Source organism: Cyprinus carpio, chromosome B24 (genome assembly GCF_018340385.1).
Source record: "Cyprinus carpio isolate SPL01 chromosome B24, ASM1834038v1, whole genome shotgun sequence".
NCBI classification, from domain to species: domain Eukaryota; kingdom Metazoa; phylum Chordata; class Actinopteri; order Cypriniformes; family Cyprinidae; genus Cyprinus; species Cyprinus carpio.
This window is the reverse complement of record NC_056620.1, coordinates 19784736-19808326: the sequence shown is the minus strand read 5'-3', so window position 1 is coordinate 19808326 and position 23591 is coordinate 19784736. Positions and strand designations below refer to the sequence as shown.

The following is a 23591-nucleotide window of genomic DNA, read 5'->3' as shown; positions in this document are numbered from 1 at the left end:
AGAGAAATGATGAAGCAAGGAGAGCTAAATAAATAAATAACAGAGAAATAAGGAAAGCACATAGAAAAGGAAAGAAATGGATGGAAAGAATAAAATTTAAAGTGGCAAATAGGAGGTTATAGGAAAGAAGAAAACAGGAAGAGGAATGAGCGAAAGAAAGAAGGAATAGGGAAAGAGTGCTGCCATTTGTTTGATTAAAGTTGTGGATAATATTGACACAAATTAAGTAAAACATATACATTCTTAGACAAAATTGCTACTGAAATATTTCCTCACATAAATTCCTTTGCACCGCAGGAATCTTTGTTTAAATGTTGTCAAGTGAGTTTCTGGATCAGTCTAATGGTTTTTCTCTATGGCAGTGTAGTATTACTGGACAGGTGGGGTAGTTTTCATTGGAACCACTTGTGGGTGCTATTTACAAGCACAAAATCTGCTCTCTTGTTTTCATAATCCAGATGGTTTTCAGGCCAGTCAGATTCTGCATATTAGAAACAGATATTCATGTTGTGCTGAATCCAAGCAAGCCATCTTAATAGCAAAGCTAAACTATTGGTTATGGGGTAGATGCTTTGAACGCTTCTCTTTGTATTTTAATAGTGGAGACAGCTTCTTCATTCACATTTAATGGCACTGGCTCTAGGGAAATCATTTTCATTGCACATGATCTTTCTTTCTTATGATGCTTATAGACTCTGCTATTCCCCCCTCCTAGAGTTTACACAGATGGTGGTAAAACTTTTTGAATGAACTTCTTTTAGCATAGACAAAACTTGCATGAGAAAACTGGGGAATTGTTTGGCTTTTCATCCTGCCCTCATAAAATGAGCTCCCCAGTCTTGTTTGCCAATTTCTGCCTTGTTCATTTGGATGAGCAAATGCAGTTGCGAGGGAGGGCAGTTTAGGAAGGGAGGGTAGGAACAACAGAGCCAGAGAGAGAATGACCGAGGCAGGCTCTGGGAAAGGGAAGCTCTACAAAATGCCCTTTAATTTGGATGCCTTTTAGGATGGTGCAAATGTTGGTAACCTTGATGAAGATACTCGCCGCCCCAAGCATCAGGCACCCTCTGTTTTAATCTTTAGTCACAGCAGTAACTCCCACAGGGATTTCTCTACAGGTGCCTTGGCAATGGCTCCGCTTTAAGGAGACAAAGGATTCTGCTCCTTGTTTTGCTGTTATTCTTGGGACATGTGGGAACAGCTTGAAGTTCAAACAGACCCCTCTCACTCATGCCAAGAACCGGAACATTAAGGAATTTGCCTACACTGCTGACTGCGGGGTTGCACAGACCTGTGTTTGACAGTAGTAGAAGACCAAAGACTTCTTAATCTGTGGCTGCATTTATCGCTCCAATGCGCACAGGTTTGTGTTTTCGTAGAGTGCTGATTTCCCCCCATAATCCCCTGCAAGGTAAAAATTGCAGTTTGGTCTTGATGGGGCTTGTCTGAAGTTTTTTTTTCCCCCAGCTCTGTCTCCGTCTCTCACAAGTCAAAGGTGAGGGATTATGCTTGCCTTTGGGATGTGGCCTCGAGGTGAAAGACTCCAAGAGCAACTGTGTTAGAGAGAGTGCTTAAGTTGCAGAGAACAAGCTTGTGGAGGAGCGTCCATGATGTGATTTTTAAAGGCTGGATCACGTCTCTTCTCCAAGCCCAAGTTGGTAAAACTCTATACGAAGTTGGTGCTTTTCAGAATGGGACTTCAGGAGGAGGTACGGACTTTGACACCTTCAGGAGGGGCTGAGAGGAGAGGAGAGGCTGAGCTTGGAGTTGAAAAGAAAAATGTAGGAGAGGAGGAGGAGGACAACGAAAGACAAGAGGCGGATCAGAGGGAGGAACGTCGAGAAAGCCTGGGGCAGAGGAGGAGTTCAGTTGGAAAGCCCAACCCATGGTTTTACCTGAGCAGCACAGGGAATGGGGGGTGGAGGAAAGGGGAAGTACTAGGAATGAGGACGGACCGGTTACCACCTTTGCTCCAGGACAGCTGTGTGCAACAAGCGGCTGCGGAAGACTTCAACTTGGCTGTGGAAGACAAAGCATGGATCGAAGAACTCCGTGCTGATGTTTGCCACATTCCCATTAAGGAACTAAATTGTAATGTTTTTTTTGTGGAAAATGCAACAGAACCTCATGTGGTGGTCTTGCGAAGGCCTGCACATGGGCTTCGGCTCCTGGGCAGCAGAAGAGCGCTGAGCATGTTCGTCTTCCCGGACGACAACAGGAGACACCAAACCACAGCAACTGACCACCAAGACAGCTCTACAAGACCTCGCAGTGATTGTATGTTGGCAGCTACCAACTCAAACAACGATCTTCTGCCTACCTCGACCCCAAGTAAGCAAGGTTGTCCGGATGTGGTCCAGCAGTGTAGGTCAAGACATGCAGAGCTTCATGCGATAGACAGTCTAAAACCTGACATGCCGCCTTCTGTTAACCTGTTTCCTCATCCACTAGAAGAACCACCAATACATCGGACTTTGAAAAGCAAGAACAAACCACGGCCTGTTAGCATGACTGTTCTTGAGCTCAGTAAAGAGCGTAGTGGATCCCGGGATGAGTTTGCAAGCCACGCTTCCACTGGCACCGGTAGTTTGCCTCGTCCAGGCTTCCGATGGAGATGGTTTGGTCGACAGTCAACTGGAAAGGAAGTGGTGGTGAAACAAACAAAGCTAAAGGAACCCAACAAGACTGAAGAACCAAAGACAACATTTGGATCACTCCGGAGGAGCTTGAGTCTAAGGATGAGGCGGAATCGGAATCAACCCGAGCAGGAGAACCGAACTGAACGGAGACGCACTTCAAGTATCGGAGAACAATCTATGCAAACCACTCGCCCATTTTCCTACCTCACCGGCAGGATGTTAACGCCAGCTCGAGAGCAAGATGAGGATCAAGGGGCCACGCAGTACATACAGTACCAAACTCGGGGCAAGGTGGCAGTCTTGGAGGTCCCTCTCTGTCCTGCCAAACTAACAAAGCCCACCAAACAATTGCAACCAGAGACTAGTTTTTGGCAGCTAATAGCTAGTCGTTTTAAGAGGAAAGACCCGTTGTCCAGCAACAAATCTGAGCTGTGCACTGAAAGCCAAGCAGTTGGCAGCCACCCTGCTGTGAGAAATAAAAAGACAGATTCTGTTGCTATAGAGACTCTAGCTGGCATTGGTTTGCGCAAAGGTCAAGGTAAGTTGTGTAAAATGCATAATTTCATTCCACATCCCAGTCTGACGCAGGAAAAGGTGCTGCTTTTTGTCTGAAGAGAACAGACTCTGAGTGCCAGGATGTAGCCTTGGAGAGCAGGGCAAATTGATTAAATATTAAAACGATATTGAAGGTCTGGCTTGGGCAGCACCAACAGGCATAATAAGAGGTTAAATGCATTATTCACTCCGAGTGCTTTGGCTCTGTTGGAGTGTGTGTGTGTGCTTGAGCTGTTAATTGGCTCCAAGAGGAGTTTTCTTCTAGTGCAAGTCTGCACTGCAATTGAATTAGGAAGCAAAAAAACGTCCATCAAATCTTGTTTAATCATTAACGCTTTCAAGGTAATCAAATAGACTGCAGGAATGAGTCCAGGATGGATGATGTAGACAAATAAAGGGAGGAAATAATTTAATGACTATGTTCTACTATCAGAACCTTCTACTTTGGAATTCTTTTCCTTTTGGAAAATGTTATACGCAACAATCCTGTGCTCATGGGATTGGAGTTGGAATTTGTTTTTGCTTTCACAGCTCTGAAGGTTAAATCGTGACCCGACATGCAGGCAACAAGCTCATGATATTTTAAACATGTTTTCTTTCCTTGTCTGTTCAATCTTTTGCCTGCAGCTTGTGCGTCGTCTCAGAGGTAGTGAAGACAAATAGTGCTGTTTCAGAGCTTTACGCTGTGATTTTTAAAAGGGATTAGTTTACATAGAGTGAGACAAAGATGTATACAGGCCTAGGCTCTTAACCTTAAGTCACCTCCGCTCCATTGTAATCCTTATGAAAAATTGATTTGTTTTGCCTGTGGCATTTTCATCAGATGTAAATGTTTGTAATAAGTGTGTGCAGCATTGTATAAGGTTAACACAAATTATATGGGTTGTTTTTATGATGTTTTTGGCTTTAATCAGTGAAGTCTGGATTCAAATCTCATTACAAAAAAACTTTATTAGAATCATTTATTAAAAAAATAACATGAAATTCATATATTTTATTGGGCTGATTTATTAACACATTCACATTAAAGATGGATGAAGTCAGTGATGCTGAGATTATCCATAAATATCCATAAATCTAAAATCACTTATTGTTAACATCTCAAAAACGTGTTTTAGTCTTAGGGTTAGGGTTTAGGTTGTGCATCTCTTTCATTCTCAGAATAAAAGAAGAGCTTTCAGTCTAGTGCTTTAAAATTATTAATCACGATTAATCGCATCCAAAATAAAAGTTTTGTTTATAAAGTATGTGTACTGTGTATATTTATTATGTATATATAAATACACACACATACAGTATATATTTTGAAAATATTTACATGTATATACATTTATATTCGTATATTTTATATTATATTTTGCGTGTGTTTGTATTTATATATACATAATATAGATACACAGTATACACATATATTATGTGAACAATCCCGATTAATCATTTGACAGCACTAATTCAATCCTTTAATTTGCATTTAATATTAATATCCAGAGACTAATTTTATAACAAACTAAATTATGTCGTCTTTTTGTAACTTCACTGCCACTTTAAAGTGATCCAATGAGAAGCTGGCCATCATGCCGGACTTTTCCCGATCCCACCCCACTCCACCTCCCCTAATCCACTACCTGTCATATCATAACAAACCCAAAAAAATAAAAAAAAAAAAAAAAAAAAAAAAAAATCCAAACAAATTGACTTTCATCCAATCAATTGAAACAATCAACCTTCTCTTGAAAAGCTGGCTTTAGCACAACAAGCTTCCGCAAATGACTTACAGGGCTTGTTTTTAGGCAGTACCATTAGTCATTCATCAAATGGAGTTAACAAATTAAGAGGCGTTTACACCCTTGGCATCTGCTCGAGTTTATTTTCACTGGTTACTAAGGAAACTCTCCTTCCCAAACTCCCCAACTGACCTTTCTTTGCGAGTTGACTGACAGCCGGAATGTAGGTGTGTTTGCTGAACTTGAGAGCTTTTTGGACCAAAGCTTCTGTCTGTGGATTGTGCGTACCTGTCGCTACATGCCCTGGTAGTTTGACGAGCAGGCTGTTTCTGGATCTTGACTGTTTTCTGTAGCTGTGAGTTCTTTGTATTTTAAACCCGGAAGGCTTTACCTTTCCTCACCTGCCTATAAAGTGCCAGACTCTCCTTACAGGTCTGCTCAGAAGGAATTCGGATGACTTTTCGGCCTTGGGGTCGTGACGGCTGGGTTTCAATAGCAAAATTGTGTGAGGTCACATCAAAGGGTGCGAAGCTAGAAAATTGCATCATGGGAAGCATGAAAGAATCCATTACTGTGTGTTATAAAGGCACAGAGGATTTCCATTCTGATTTAACAGTGCAAAAGAACTAGAAACACCTTGAGATATGCATTCTATCCATTAATTTTATCAAAATGCTCTGCATTTTTCAAAAGAGGCTATTGAGAAATGCCTATTGATTTCCATGCAACTCTATAAATCTCCAACTTGGCCTGAAATTGCACTATTTCTAAACCTTCCCCCTTGTGATTTGCAGTGGCCTTGCCCTCTTTTAAAACTCTGAGTCATATTTTCTTCAGTTTGATGACGATGAAGTTTGCCTCGGCTCCCACATGACACCAAAAGCCCTTTGTTTGCAATTCACATTGAAGCGCAACATCAGTTTGATGCTTTTTTACCGCAATAGGGTTTAATTTAAGTGACAAATTCACATCTGTCGCTCTGAAATACAGCAGTATTTACTTGATACCTGCCTCACTGAGATTAGATCACATATAGCCATTTTTTACTTGACATCTGAAGTCTAATTACTTTGATTTGTTTTGACTCGAAACATCTTTGGGGGAAAAATGGTAATATGGCGTCCTGTGGGATTGCGAGGTGTGGTTGTCGTGTTCGGATGTGTTTGCCTGTTGGCATGCATCCACTTTTCCATGGATCTGTGTGTGAGGTTGAAAAGGCCTGGTTTCTGTCATCAGGGCATGTTGCTGAGCACAGCAGGAAGAATCTCATCTGAGTCACTTCAGCAGTTTGTTGAGTGCGAAGGGAGGGTGAGACGTCAAGTTTAAGTGAAGGACGGAAGAAAACATCTCCTGACTTGCCATGCGTTACGCTTAGCACACCATGTTCTCACCATCACACAAAAACTGAATGAGACTCTTTTTGGTACCATGCATGGAAAAATTCGCTCACACATGGGTTCATTTCTTGGTGTTTTTCTCACTGTCTCTTGAATCCACAAAGGGTTTTTTCTTCTCTTCCCCAACGCTTTGAATAGTAATTTTGATTAGATTGGACAAGAGCAGCGGAGTGAAAAATGAACCGAACAATGCAGTGCTACAAACCTCTGTGGTGCTTTAAACAAGGCTGCCCATGTGCCTGCTGTGATGATGTAATGGCTGTACAACAGATAGTGTGTGTGTGTGTGTGTGTGTGTGTGTGTGTGTGTGTGTGTGTGTTGGCACAGAAATGGGCAGGATTTTAGTGGGCCGATGAGGCTTGTGTTTTTTCGCGGTCATGTTGGTTCATGTAGCCAACATGACAAACATGATTAATAGTAACAATTAAGCCTGTGATCTTCTGCATTCTTCATTCATTCATTTATAAGGACCAGGAAGGACACAAATAAACTGATTTCTTCCATTTATTTTTAAGTGGCAGTCTATTTATCAATGTATGCATTCAAAAATTATTCAATAAATCAATGAAATTGAGAAATAAATTGACTTATTTAAATAATAAGTAACTAAATAATTTTAAAGGCAACATTAGCTAATGTTTTATCCATTCATTTAAAAAATAAAAAAACAATAATTTAATTTTTATCCATGCATTTGTTTTGAAAAACATAATTAAATTGAAGTATGATATATTTGTCTATTTAAAACATTTTTACATTAATACATTTATTATTGATTCCTTCAATTTACTTTTAAAGGATACTCTGTTATCAGTGAATGTATTAAAAAAAAAACAAATAGTCATTCCTTTTTTTTAATTGACAAACAAATGGACTATTCATCTGTCATTTAAAAACAAGAATTAAATATAAATGTAGCATTTATTTGTCATTTTTTGATAAGCCATTTATTTACATTAAAAAATATTTTTAAGAAAAATAAAACTTAATTCAACCTGAATGTGTTTTTTCAGGATTTTCTGATTATTTTTGATGATTTGGGCAATAATATTCTAAGTGTATGGCCATAAGGATTATTCTATGTGTAGAAGCAATGTATAGTGTTGGTTGAAATGAAAGACATCATCACTTACTAAAGTTTTTGGTCTGTTTCTTTCCAGATTCCTTCGTTAACAGTCAGGAATGGACATTGAGTCGATCCGTACCAGAGCTCAAAGTGGTGAGTGATCTTCCCGCCCTTTGCCTTGTCATTTTATCTCTTAACATTATGCGGAACAGTTGATCCTGACATGAATTTATTCAGCAAGCAGTGAGATGTCAGTCAGTCTCTGTAATGATATTTCTGCTCGTGTCACTCTTGAGTTATTCTGCTGATGATCTCTCAGAATAGCCACCAGTCAGAAAATACAGAATTCAGTGATGCTTCATACACAATATCACTGTCAAAATGTGACTGGAATAACTCAGTTTATGCTATATTATTTTGTACACCTACTATCAGTATCGGCTTCATGGAAGAATAATCCAACTCCAGAATCATAATTGTCTCATTTAAAGAACAGCCTCATTCTAACTTCTTCTTATGAGGCAATGCAATGAAACCATATGCTCATAAAGCTTTTACATCCAGTCTTCTCCAAATGAAGTTTCTATCCTCCTCTTTGTTCTTGAGGCCTGCGGCGGCCGCGTAGGTAACAAACTGCTCGTCTGGGCCTTTATTACGGAGGAAGATTGTTACTGTTTGAACCTTGTTAACAGTGCACACCACCCTCTGATGAACCCGAACGCTGCTCAGAATGAGCCTCCAGTGTGATGACGGAGGAAGAGGTTGTTTGGGGTTTTGGGAAAAGAATAGACAGAGTTTTTCCATTTCCATGACGAAAGCAGTATTCAGTGCTCTTTTGAAGGTCAGCTTGGTCCTAGTGATGCATGACCACACTGTCAATAGCTGGTGTTAGCATTTGTTTAATGCATTTAAATTTTGATTTAATTACTACCATTATATTGTACAAAACGTATATTTACACCTTTTCTTGGTGTTAATATGTTAACTAAAATATAAAAAATAATTATTTGCTATCATATTGAATAATTAGTAGTATTACATTAGTGGTATTAAATAATAGTAAATAATTATTATTGTTATTGTTTAGTAGTTGTATGTTTGTGTATAGATTGTGTTGATTTAATTATTGTCATTATATTGTTATCAAATAATATCAAAGAGGCCTTTTTTTAACTGATATTTACACTATATTTAATTTCATTTAACTGGTCTGGTGTATTTACCCATAATTAAGGTAAACACTGTGTTCTAATATATTAACTAAAATATTAAAAAATAGTATTTGCTAGTATAATAATAATTAGTAGTATACGTATTATATAAGTATTATTTAATTTATATATTATTTATATATTTAATAGTAATAATTATATTATATAATTATAATAATTGTTTGTTAATTGTATATATGCATACTGATTGTGTTGAATTATTGGCATGTTAATGGTAGAATTTAGCTGCCAGACCAGTTAAATGAAATGAAGTGTAAATATAAGTTGGCTGCTTTGATATTGTACAATATAATGGCTGTAATTAAATTAGAATCTGGATGCATTAAACAAGTGCGTACAAACAGCTATTAAATTAAATTAAATGAAAAATAGTAACAGATTTTTTTTGTTATTGACATTTTTAGCTATTATTAATACCTTATTTTAATGTTGTTTATGCATATTGTTTAGACAGATGTTTTCAAATTTGAATATTCTATGAAAAGGAATTTAAATATCGAAAATGTGTTAATCTGAGCTGTTTGTCTTGGTTGATGGAAGTCAAATAATCAAAAATAATAATTAGCGTTCAACATTCAAAGTTCGGGGGAATTTGAATTCTTCAAAAGTCTCCGTCTGTCTTTATTGGCGCTTACCTCGTCATTCCTTTTCAATATATGTTAGAGGAAGTCCTTCGTCTCCAGTGTTTGAGGAGAAAGACGTTATGTTATAAGGCTGTCTGTTCGCAGCTGTGAGGGAGTTGTCCGTGCAGGAACATCCGTCATACAGGGGACTGACAGGCAGAACAGTTGCGTCAGGTGTGAGGAAACTCCTGAAAGTTGCTTCCTCCACGCTTGAGCTGTTCTTTGATGACTCGTTAGAAGGAAATCCTGGATGCACAATGGATGTGTTCTCCATCTGTCGGTAGTGAATAGTTGATGAAAGTTATTATTGTCTATTAGGCAAATGTTTACAAAAACACTTAGAGCACCTTTACGTTTCATTAGTAATTTAATATCCTGAAATGAATCTTCCAGACAGTTATTTGTTTTCTCTTCGGTGTGCTTTATGCACCCAAACACTGTTGTTTGCTGCCCTGTTTTGGTCTGACTCATGTCTGTTTCTGCATGCAGGGCATTGTGGGAAACCTGTCCAGTGGGAAGTCGGCGTTAGTTCATCGGTATCTGACAGGAACATATGTCCAGGAGGAGTCGCCCGAGGGTGAGTGAGCCGCGGGGTGGGCCGCCTACGGCGTGTTTGTCAGGGCCAGTCACCCAACAAGACCTCCTGCCGCGGAGCAGACTTTGCTGGCCATGAATTTGTATCATCTCATATGCTCATCTGTGCACTGCATTTATTTATTTATTTTAATATGAACAAATTATTTTGGCAGCTAGAAATGGCCTGCGATGGTTTTGGGTTGACACTGAGGTTAAAAGTCAAACTTTAGACACAAGTAACAAGCGTTTTATTTGCATTAATACACTACCTTTCAAACGTTTGGGTCAGTGAGATTTTTTTTTTTTATTATTATTTTTTTAAAGAAATTAATACATTTTTTTTCAGCAATGATGCATTAAATTGATCAAAAGTGAGAATAATGAGATTTAGATTTTTATTTCAAATAAATGCTGTTCTTTTGAACTTTCTTTTCATTAAAAGTGCTGTATGTAGGATTGACACTGAGTGGGTGAACTAGATATTGCAGTCCAAATTCAAAATATTGGAGAGGGTTTTTTCACCTGGCCCCTCCTCTTCAGACTTAACGCACACGGAGGTTGCAAGATTGCAAGATTGAGGACACAAACAGGAACGAGCGCACTTGACGATTAATGAAATGAAATACGCTGTGTTTTCCACCAACTGGCAACCCGAGGTGCTGAAATACAATTGGGTAAACTGACAGTGGGCGGGATTCACAAACCAAAACAAATACCGACATTCCGGAATGCACATTTCCAAAGGAGAATAACTGACTGTAGCATTGTTTTTTAAATATCTGCAAACATATTATGAGATTTTTATGCTTTAGTAGAGTCAAAATCTTACATACAGCACCTTTAAAAATCCTGAAAAATCAAATGTATAAAGGTTTCCACAAAAATATGAAGCAGCACAACTTTTTTCAACATTGATAATAATCAGAAATGTTTTTTTGAGCAGCAAATCAGCATATTAGAATGATTTCTGAAGGATCATGTGACACTGAAGACTGGAGTAATGATGCTGAAAATTCAGCTTTGCATCACAGGAATAAATTACATTTTCTAATATATTTAAAATGAAAGTAGTTGTAATAATATTTCACAATATTGCTGTTTTTACTGTATTTTTGATCAAATAAATTCAGCCTTAGTGAACATATTAGGGACTTCTTTCAAACACATTTAAAAATGTCACTGACACTGATTTAAATAAATATTCTGGGTTCAATACATGTACATAATCAAGACTTTGAGTTGTTCCTCAGTTTGTAATAGCAAAGAACAATTGTGTTGTTGGTAATGCGCTTACACAAGAAGCCTATGGGGCAAGATTACCTTAGAATCAATGATAAAAACACTGTTTCGAAAGTATCACCATAAAGCAAACATAATTTGTCTTAACATGAGTCTAGTATGATAAAATCAGCCTTTCCTGAGTAAGTTACATCCAATTTTATCATCATATCAAGCCAGTAAACAAAATTGAAAGGTTAACTAAAGGATTGTATTTCATGTATTTGTTTTGATTTTATTATATCTGTAATGCATAGCGAGTAATTCCACTGCTAAGGGCATGATTTCGACAGCTTTTAGCTCATAAAATACACATTTTTGTATTCAAAGACAGAATTGACTGCTTTAGCCAAAACTCTAGCAGCACATTGTGTCTGCATTATTATAAATGAGATGTTTAATGCATTGTTTTAGTGAGAGAGAGTAAATATCATTTTTAGAATGTTGACAATATATTTAAGCTTGCATTGAACCCAGAACATGGTGAACAATAGCCGCAATGCTTAAAATGAGGTAAAATGCTGAGTATTCTGGCCCAGTGGGTTTTGTTGGATGCCTGCATGCACATGAAGGAAGAAGACGCTCAGGAGCCTGTTGTGACTTGTTTTGAATTCAGCTTTCACAGTTCAGTCTCATTAAGTCAAATTTTGCTTCTCTCTGACTGAACTGTGGCGTCAACGTGGAATTATTCTCATTTCTAATGCAGTGAGAAAAATGAAAATCAATGAATCGCTGTGAGATTAGTGTTTAAAACACACCTGAGTACTGAACTTCAGAAACCACGCTCGTTCTTCTATAATAGAAAATACTACAAAATTCAGGAATCATGCATTAGAGAACAGAAGCTATTTTTATTGATTATATTCATTTATTATTAAAAATGAATGCCAGTCATTTTCTGTAATAAAGCCTTGTGCTTTGACGTCTCTTAGAAAAAGTACTATGATGATACCATGGTATCCAGTGATAAAGAAATGGGTTTATAAAAGATACACTACCATTTAAAAGCTTGGGGTTACTCAAACTTCTTAATATTTTTGAAAGAAGTCTCTAATGCTAACCAATGCTACATTTATTGGATCAGAATACAGTAAAGCAGTAGTATTTTGAAATATAATTACAGTTTTCATAATTAGAACGGTTTTCGAGAAGGTTTAGAATGAAGTTTATTCCTGTGAAGCAAAGTGGAATTTTAAGCATCATTACTCCAGTCTTCATTGTCACAGTATCCTTCAGAATAAATTTGCATATGCTGATTTACTGCTCAAGAAACATTTCATATTACTATTGTTATCAGTTTTAAAACATTTGTGCTGCATTATTTTATTTTATTTTTTATTTAATGGAAACTGACAATTTTTTTTTCAGGATGTTTTTGTTGAATTATATATTTTTTTGGTAATATTTAAAATATATACATTTTATTAAACATTATACATGTCTTTACTGTCACTTTTGATCATATTAATGCATCCTTAATGCATCCTTGCAAATAAAAGTATTAATTTCTTAGAAACATTAAGACTTTTGAATGGTAGTATATATTCCATGGTACTATCATGTTTTTTGGTATATATTGAAGTACCTTGACATTACTACCTGATACCACCATTTTATTATTAACCACTGAATTATTACTATATTCATACACAATAGACCAACCTCAAAGAATACCATGATAGTACTGTAGTACATGTCCAAAAAGCCATGGTTTTAACACAATATCATATCCAAAAACTATGTAATTAATGAAGACATTTACTCAGACTCTTTCCTGTTTAGTCTGATATTGTATTGTTATACTCATATTTGGCAGAAAAGCAATTGCATTGAACGAGTGATTAATGCAGCTGATTCCCACTGCATGAAGCGTTTTCAGACATTCCCAGGTTTATTAAGCGACTCTTGATTGAAATTGACCTTAATTTGTAATCTGTCATTGGCTCCTGCACAGACGAAGCTCTGAGTTCCACGCCGATGCTCCGCCTCTATGATTGCGCCGTTGTTGCCATGGCAACAGAGGGTCAGGCTGCCTGGCCTGCCGCCACCAAGCGTGTCATCAATCCTCAGCGTTTACTTTTGAGTGACGGCGGAGAGATTAAATGTTTATGCCCTCTTGGCACCAGCTGCCCCTCTGAAATCTAAATTAGAGATTAGAATCAGAACGACGGATTCCCAAAGACCCAAACCAGGGCTGAATTTCAAAAGCGTCGCAAAAAGTCTCATACACCTCTGCCGGTGACAGTGAGATTCGGTACCTTATAGTCATTTTCTTTTTAGCCTTTGCAGCAAAAACTGAGACTGTTTTGCACAGCTTTCTGCCAAACATCTGAATGAGCAGGAAACTTTGCTGAAGGGATTTTTGTTCTGTCCTATCTTGACATGTTCTGACATGCCCTTACTGGCTCCAAAGCAATTATCTCCTACTTTAAAAGCTTCAATGAATGCACTAGAAAAAAGCTGTTAAATTCGATTCTTTTCAGTTAAAAAAAAACATTTTTAGTCCTGCTTCTTAATGCAGCTATTATTGCTCTTATTTTAGAGTTTGAGATTTGAACAAGTGGATTCCTCAAATCTTTTGGAATGAAGTAATTTCCAGACCAATTTCAGCCTGTTTTGCATGCAAGCATCACTTGCATTTTCTTTAGTAAATAAATTATTTTTTGCAGTAGGAATGTGCGATATTGACCAAAAAATTTTTTTTGCTAACGATAATTAAACATTATTTTGCTTGGCTCCTTGGCTCTTCCTCAAGTCATCCTAGGTGTATATGACTTTATTCTTTTAGACAAATACAATCAGAATTATTTAAAAAGCAAAAGCCAATATGGTCTCAAGTTCCGTCGTTACCAATAGAGTTCAATGGAACTGACAACCTTTTGCCGCGTTTCCACCGCTGGAACTTTACCCAGGAACTAGGGACTTTGGGCTGGTACTCTGTGTGTTTCCACTGCAGGAACCAGGATTTAAGTAAAGTTCCGGGTAAAAAAAATGCCCCTCAGAAAGTCCCTGCTCAACTTGGGCGCTGAGCATGCTGATTGGTTGAGTTACACAGCATTGTGATTTCAACCACCATTTATTCAGATCAGTTTCAAAATATTACCGTTACTGTGTCATGAAATGTAGTTTTAAAAGTATTTCAGGCCAGAATGTAGTTGTTTAAAACTCAAACCTGCGGTTTATTTATAAAGACAGCGCCTGTTTAAAAATGTGTTTCGCCGATTTCGGAGATGATCAGCTCCACACGATCAGCGTGAGCTCAGATCATGTATCCGCCGAGAGCAGCCTCAGCTTGGCTAGTCATTCTGACATTTGCCGCTGGCTCTGATGTGGTTAAACATAAAATATAATTAATTTTGCGTAAATCTAACAGGTAATCTTTGGTCTTTATTCAGTTTATCTATATGTTAAAATGAAAATAAAAAGAGGCAATTGATATAATATTTCGTTTCATTGTAATGTTGGCTGTATATATACACATTTCCCTGAACTAAGTACATTTCTGCGGCTATTATTATGTTTAAATGAAAACGAAAGGAGGCAGTGGTATTTGATATCATATTTCATATTATTGTAAATATACAGTGAGGAAAATTGCAGTAGCCAAGGCGAGCTGACTGATGTTATCAAGTACGCTGCTGTTTGCAGAATTACTGGACTTGCATCGTCCCGTCCGCGAGAGATCACACTCCCGAGTCGAACTCACAAAGTCGGAATTACCGAGGATGCAAGTCTGAAATTTGAGTACTTTGTATTGAGAAACACGCTCAGACCTACGTCACCAGACTATTTGCCTAATCTTCACGGTACTTTAGACCGCGGTGGAAACGCAGAAAGCATCAGGTTTGGGGGGAAAATAGTTCCTGGGGAAAAAAGTTCCTGGCACAATTGTTCCGGGTAATTTTGGTGGAAACCCGGCATTTGTTAGCTAACGATGCTTTTGGGAAACGCAACCCTGGTTGTTCCAAGCTTTATAATGGCAGTGAATGGGGGTTAAGATTTTGTGGTCCAATAAAGTGAGTCCATGATTCATAAAAAGTGCTCCCCACGGCTCCGATTCTCTGAAGTGAATTGATGCGTTTGTGTAAGAAAAATATCCATATTTAAAACTTTATAAACCATAATTTCTAGCTTCCGCTAACTGTCGTACATGCATTCACGAGAGAGTGGTGTTCCAGCCAATGACGTAGGGCGTAGGCATAAACTCCTGTGAGAAGTGACGAATGCAGAGAGTGCAAAACAAAACTCTGGTCTTGAATTAGAAGTACAAAACGTGGATTTGTGAAGAAAAATGTTGGAGGACTTCAATATAAGCCAAGAGGAGACTGGTGTTCCTTTGCTGTAAACAAATCTTGGTTCTCATGAGACTACCATTTTCTCACCGGAGCTTACACTACGCCTATATCCTACATCATCCGCTGGAACGCCACTCTCTAGTGAATGTGGAGAACTTTTTGTACTTTTTTGTGCTTCAAAATCTCAACTGCTATTCACTGCCATTATAAAGCCAGGACATTTTTTAATAAAACTCCAATTGTATTTGTCTGAAAAAAGAAAGTCACATACACCTAGCATGGCTTGAGGGTGAGTAAATCATGGGGTAATTTTCATTTTTGGGTGAACTATCCCTTTAACTATTATCATATCTTATAACTATAAAAAAAAAAAAAAAACCCATACAAGGATATTTTTGTTCTCAGAACTTGAATTATAGGGACATTCGAATTGCATTCTAATAGGCTTCATCATGCAGTGAATGCTTTTGGCCTTTCAAGATGTGTTTTAGTTAGTTTTTTGCGAAGTGAGTGACACTTGATAATGTCAGTTTGCATATTGTTTCAATATCAATTGTGCAAATTTATTATGCTTGCAGGTGTATTCTCATTGGCCAATATGAACATATTGTTCACTTTCTCCTGTTAGAGCAAAAACTATGCTGAAATTCTTCACTTTTTAGTTTTTTAGCTCAAGGGAAGCATTGACGAAATAAAAATAGCTATGGACATAGGTGAACTAATTAAAAGTGTAGTATTCTTGGTGTAATGGCTTTATGGATAATATATCTCAGTTGATATGAGGTCACTGGTTGAAATCTCCATGTAGGGTCATGTTGTGTTCGTTCTGCTATTATTAACGTCCCTCACTGCTCCATCGAGCTGTACTTCAGTGCCCTCGGTGAACCTCTTAATGCCAATTTACTCCAGGGGTCACTGAACTTGGAAGTAAGGATTTGCTATGTGGTACGAACTTCCGCAGGTTTCAGTCATACACTGTGCAACAAGCATTCAATCATTTTATTTATCCAAACCTAGGAGGTGCTCAGAAGTGTCAAAGCTCCATCATGAATTCCCAGAACAAAGCAGAGTTAAAGTAAAGGGAGGTCATGCACTGAATGAACCGAACTGAATGCTGACTACTCTTACAGTGAAAAAGCATGCATTATGCTACATTGTCACATTTTCTCATCACGTTGCATGTCAGGGGTGTCCAGCTCTAATTGCGCTGCATGTTCAATTTGATTTTGTGTAATACCTTTTATCTTTAATTGTTGGTAGTCAGATCAAATAATGAATCAAAACATGTTTCAGAATAGTCACTCCAGTCGCTTTGTTTATTCATCACGCTGGAAATGGAAAGTCATGTTAGGCTCATTGCATTTTGCACAATACAGTCCCCTAATGAACATATTCAAAGTTTATTGCTTTAATAATGATTAAAAGGATATTTTCATTAAAAAATTTATTGATTTAAAAATAATAGTATGTGTGTGTATACACACACACACACACAGATCATTTATATATCAATTATTATTCAATTTTAAAAATAGTGGTTTTATATATTAATAATTTACTATTTTATAACATATATATGCTATTATATACTATATATACTAATATAATATACTATTATAATATATCTATATATATATATATATATATATATATATATATATATAATATATAATATAATTTAGTGATCTAATGTATTTATAGTGTATAATATTCTTTATAATTTATATTTCTTATTGTAAAATAAAATTAGTTTTGAATTAATAATTAATTTAGAATTAATATATTTGTATAAATAGAAATTATGTTACAGTAATTTATTGTTTCAATATTATACATAATTATTACATACATTTTTTAAATACATTTTGCATTAAATAAATTTTTTATATTTCTATTTTATATTCTATTTTATATCACTTAATTTTTTTTTCTTCGTATTTCATATTACTAATTTTCATTCTGTCAGCTAACACTGTTATATAATTTCTGTACCATGCCACTGTACCATTCTGTGCCTTTCAATGGCTCCTTATTTAAATTCCTAACACTTTCAGGTGAAGTTCAACCAAATCGAGCCCTTTCCTCTCCAGGCTGTTCATATATTCTACACATTGCCTTGCCTTCTTCACCTGTCATAATCTGTGAAGATCTCACCCTTCCTCTTTTGTCCTCCTAGAAGATTACCGTAAGGCAAGTTTCATTCGGCTCCACAAACTTTCCCACTATAAAAAAGTGCAATTTAATTTGAGAGAATCTCAATGGCATCAAAGTTCCATCAGCTTTCAGCGCCAGCGGCCGCGAGGAAGGGAAAAAAACACATCTGTTGAGAAGGGAATAAATGAAGGGTGAAAAATCAAAGTCTCAGACTCTCATCTCGCTGCTGGTGTCAAAATAACTCAGATTTCGGATAAGGCTTGCCTAATTTCATTTGTTAGCTGATATTTCTTTTTTTATCCATGTGTTAACAGAGATTCCCATGTTTCCATGTGCTGTATAATAAAGCACTCTCACTAACTCATTCGCTCTTTCTCTCTTTCTCCATCCCTTGTCCAACACTTCACAACTGCCAGAAGTTATGCGTAAGCTGAAAATGGGAAATGTTTGTGCAATCAGATTGACGGGGCTAGAGGGGGTTCCTCAGGGGTATATCTTCAGTCCCTTAATCTTTATGGTGTTGACGTCAGCGACACACTGCCTGCTGGTAAATGAGCTTTAGAGACGACCGTGTTGTAGAAACAGTATAATTAATGTTATTCTGTGTTCTTGCAGGAGGGAGGTTTAAAAAGGAGATTGTGGTGGATGGACAGAGTTATCTCTTGCTGATCAGGGATGAAGGCGGCCCGCCAGAACTGCAGGTAACTGTCTAACTGTAGCGTTTGTGGATAAAAAAAGTGTTTACATATTTCCATGTAAAGTATTAGTAATACCCCAAACACCTTAATTATCTTGTTCAGTTTGCAGCTCCAGGGCTGCATGCTGACGCAGCGCTACAGTAATTGACAATATCCGAGAAAGCGAGATTTTTCGCAAGTTGAGAAAAGCAGAGAACTGTCCAAATAGCTGCTAAAATATTCCACAAATGTGTCACCCAGTCCTCATTCCCCAGGCAGAGGGCGGGACGCGGGGCCGTGTCGATATGAACCGCTGTACTTGCCCCGTGGGGCCCATTTCAGAGTGACCCCATTTTCACATTTTGCTGCGGCTCAGTGTAATTATAGTCTGATGGTTCTCACGGCAGCTTTCAGCCGTGGATGAGGACTGGCTTCCTGTGTTGTGGGAATGGGGATTTCGAGTGAAACTTTTCTGCCAGTGTAGCTCCTGGTGGAATAGCGGCGATAATTATTCTCTGTTAGTCTGTGTTCCGTTTAGCTGGTTTTATGGTAATGCGTAATTGATTAGAATGCAAATTACCACAAGAATTTGTAATGTGGCACTTCAAATTTCTAGCAGACGTCAATGAGTGTGTCTCAGGGCTCCAAAGTAATTCAAGTTACTGGTCACGTAATTAGAATTATTCTCCTGCAGGAAATGGAAAACAAATAGAGGAATAACTCACACGTAGGGCTTCAGAAAACTACTAAAACCACTTAAAATTACTGAAATGTACCTGCCTACACTACCAAATATAACTAGCATATAACATGGTTCATCGGTTCAGTATCTGTTCAGATAGATAGATAGATAGGCTTATTATATTTAAGAGAAACTAAATTAAAACAAAAAAAAATTCTGATATAAAATAAACATTAAATGAAATTAAATAAAATATATATATATAAAAAAAAAAAATATATATATATATATATATATATATATATATATATATATATATATATATATATATATATATATATATATATAATAAATATAAATATAATTAATTACTTTTTTTTACTAGTTACCAGGGCATAATTTATTTTAATAAAATAAAATAAAATACAAAAACAAAAACAAAACCCCACATCAAATTTGAACTAAAATGAACATGGAAAATATACAAAAACTAGAATAAATAAATAAACTTCTAATAATAAATATTCTTCTAAAAATGAAAAAAAAGCTAAAATTTGAACTAAAATGAAAATGTAAAATATAAAAATAAAAACTGATTAAAATATTAACAAAACTGCAATAGTGTCTTTCAGTGATACAAAAATAATACAGAAATACTAAAGCTGATACTAAAATAATGCTGTGTGTAATGCACACACACACACACACACACACACACACACACACACACACATATATATATATATATGTATGTATGCATATATGTGCATAAGAGTGTGTGTAAGGATATATATATATAATGTGTGTGTTTGTTTTAGTTTCTTTTATTTATTGGATATATATTATAATATACATTTTGCAATGTAAGCCTGTTGAATAAAAGTATTAATTTCTTTCAAAATAAAAAGCCTACTAACCCCAGATTTTATTTATAATATTATTTACTAATAAATAAATACACAAAATTGCTAAAACTGTAACCAATATTACAAAGAAAAAACTATATGATAAAAACTGATTCAAAATGTTAATATATTGTTTAAAAAAGCAAAATCTGATGGCTAAATCAAAAGGTGTTATTTAAAGATGCTGAGATTGATACGGTTTTGTGGTCGTGTTTCAGTTTGCTGCCTGGGTGGACGCGGTGGTGTTCGTCTTCAGCTTGGAGGATGAGATCAGCTTCCAGACAGTTTATAACTACTTCCTGCGTCTTTCCAGCTACAGGAACACGGCAGAGGTTCCCATGGTGCTGGTGGGGACGCAGGGTGAGTCATAACACCATCACTGACTCTATTATTCTTCTACAGTAGAACACAAGATGCACCAAATTTGATGTGCACTTGTTTTTATTAAATCCTCCATGAAAGTCTCGCACTTAGTCATAATCTAAAGGTGACGAAATGGTACATTCGTCTTGCTTTAACAAAGCAGCAGGATATGAAGTCTCATCTGCAGTGAGCTGAAAGACACTTTCTTACACATTTGCCCAGTACTTGTATGCAAATTGCACTTTGATGAGACACATAATTAACAATTATGAGCATATAGATGCTGTACTGTCATTATGTGTGTGTCTAAGAGTTTAAAGGAATATTACACCCAAAAATGAATATGCCGTGTCTTATCCCATCTTATGATTTCTAGATGCCATCAGTGCTGCCAACCCGAGAGTGATAGATGACGCCCGGGCTCGAAAACTGTCCAACGACCTGAAACGCTCCACGTATTACGAAACCTGCTCCACCTATGGTCTTAACGTCGAGAGAGTCTTTCAAGATGGTGAGATGCCAGATGTGTTAACCACTGTCTCTGAACACTTTAAGTGTTTATCCTCAGGTGTGAGTTAGTTTGCTGTTAATATTCTCTGTTCTTCAGGACCTTTAGGGTTGACCTCTAAATGAAGTACATAGCTTGTCTTTTACATATAAATATGGATCAGTTTTGGACGGAAGTACCTTGTTGTTCCTGATCATTTTTGGTAATATTTTGTGTGAATCCTGTGTAAGCATTCATTTTTTGTGAAAAGCTTGTAAGAATGTTTTTAGGACAACAAATCTAACACGTCCAAGCCAGTGGAATTTTATAAATGTATTCAGAAGTGCAGCCATTTATTCAGAAATTTATTTTTTTTAATATTAATTTTTTTTTCATTTATTAATATGACTTTTTTTATGACTTTCCATTTTATTATTATTATTATTATAGGTGTTGTTTTTGTTGTTAATATATTTACAATAATAATAAAATGGTAATAATAATAAAATAATAAACAAGTTCATTTACATTTACACTGTAAACATTACAAAAACAACAATAATAATAACAAGGAAATTATTATTATTCTTTTTTTTATATTAATGACAAAAATAATAATTGTTGTTGTTGTTATTTTTATTTAGACACAGACTAAAACTTTTTAATAAGCAAAAAATAATTTCCAATAGCAATAATTATTATGATCAATGTTGTTGTTGTTAATATAAAATAATAATAATAAATTATTATTATTAGTTAGACACAGGCTAAAACTTTTTAATAAGCAAAAATCTATTTTCATTTACACCGTATAAACATAATGACACTATAATACTAATAATAATATTTTTTTAAATTATTATTATTGCTGTTGTTATTTTTTATTATTGTATTAACAATAAAAACAGTAATAATAATAATTATTGTTGTCATTGTTATTATTATTTAGACACAAAAACTTTTTAATAAACAAACATTAATTTCCAGTAGCAATAATTATTATCATTGTTGTTGTTAATATAATAATAAAAATACTATTATAATGTTCATAAAGCATGTTATGCTTTATTGTTGTAGTCTAATGATTATTTTTATGTCAAAAACCAGATGTAAAGCAATAATTACATATCAGTTAAAACAATCATTGCATGGTGTTTGGCATCATCATAAAACAACAATAGTTAAAAATCCGTAAATTACCATATATATCAATTAATTAAAATTTAAAAACATTAAAATGAATGACCGTAAATATTGTATTTATTATGATATTATTAGTTTACTGTATTATATTATGTACATCCAGCAGATTTTAAGGATGGCTGCGAGACATTCTGAATGCATCTGACGTTCTGGATCCTACTTTTATCTCCTCATCTAACAAAGAGCTGTGTTTTTACGGCGCTAGTGGTTAGTGCATTTATTCTGAACAATCCTGAAAACCAGCTGGTTCACTGATAGCGCTCTCTTCCGCCCACTGTCGTCATGTGGCATGAATGTATCGCAGAGTAAGCTACAGAAATCTCTTTTGTGTCCCTCTAGCCGCCTGCTGGAGGTAGAGTGGTTTCACAGCACCTAGAAAAACATATTACATAAGTATTTATCAAGTAGCCGTGCAGTAATCTGGTAGCACTGCTCTATATATCCGTGTGAGACTTCCTCCCGCGTTTGCAGGGGCTGTGATAATTCCAGCAGCTTTATTGCTCCGCAGTGTTGCGGTTTCCTCCGCGCTCTCCAATATCAGAGTTGTCAGGATGGATTTCTCTCGTCCCTGCCTTTATTGCCGGGGTGTTGACGGTTGCTGTTTTCTCCTGCGTGTAATTGCCTCCTCGGGCTGCATTTGAAATAATTAAAAGACAGAGATACGCTTGTTGTCTGGAGACGGTGAGCTGTTCGACTCTTTGAAAAAAAACACAGACCAACAAAAACCACATCATCTCCGGTCCTTTCACTTCACTTCAGCTCATCCCTTCCTTTCTCTGTTACATTGTTTTTGTGAAAAGTAAAAGTGAATAATGTTGAGTCAATTGTTTAATGGCTGTTGGCACACTCTAAGTCTCCAGGGTTTACAGTTTCATGCAGTAAATCTGCACAAAAACATTTCACAGCGTGCGAAGAAACCTTATGTGCATCGTTAGAACTAAAAAATTGTAACACACTACACAAAATTTTTAAAAAATATAAAAAAAAATAATACACACAAAATCACAAAAATATATCCACATATAAGATATATTTGGAAAAAAAAAACTACTTAGTATTCTTTTATTATGCTTGTAGTCACATTTACTGCAAATGAGGGGCTTTGAAAGACGTTATAGGTTATTAATAGACAGCTGAATTATTAATTGTTCCCATAAGCATAGTTGGTCAAAGGACTAAAACTACAAAAACAGTTGCTGTCTAGACTAGCTGTGCGAAACATGTTAAAATGCATTTATTTTTACAATTTTTATACATAAACATTTTTGATAGTATTTCTCAAAATAAATTATATATATATATATATGTGTGTGTGTGTGTGTGTGTGTGTGTGTATGTATATATGTATGTTTTAATTTAATATGTTTTAAATTAAATTTTATATTTAAAATCAAACTGATATACACTGTTCATACATTTTTATCCAGTGGACAAGAGGTGGACAAATACTTGCATACGTTACCCTATAATTTAAAAGGTTTTTTTCTCTCTTGATTTTGATGTTTGATCAAAAATACAGTAAAATTGTGAAATATTACATTTTAAATTGTCTGAAAATATATTAAAAAATAATTTAAAAATGTAATTCAAACCTGAAATTCAAAGCATCATTACTCCAGTCTTCAGTTTGTTCTTCAGTGTCTCGTTCAGAAACACAAACCAATATAATAATCTGATTCTCTACAAAAAAAAAATTTTTCATTTCTTATTTCCTTTTTCCATTCTATTATTATAT

General features: G+C 35.8%; 1 protein-coding gene across 1 annotated transcript in view; it reads left to right on the top strand.

Annotated features, from left to right (window-relative positions):
- The first annotated feature begins 941 nt into the window (after positions 1–941).
- LOC109050039 (arf-GAP with GTPase, ANK repeat and PH domain-containing protein 3-like) overlaps positions 942–23591 on the top strand; it is a 95385-nt gene continuing 72735 nt past the window's right edge. Inside the window, 6 exon segments of the mRNA XM_042751868.1 lie at positions 942–3177; positions 7476–7534; positions 9726–9813; positions 18155–18240; positions 20022–20163; positions 20543–20677. Coding sequence (XP_042607802.1) covers positions 1692–3177; positions 7476–7534; positions 9726–9813; positions 18155–18240; positions 20022–20163; positions 20543–20677 — 1996 coding nt within the window. The 5' untranslated portion in view covers positions 942–1691.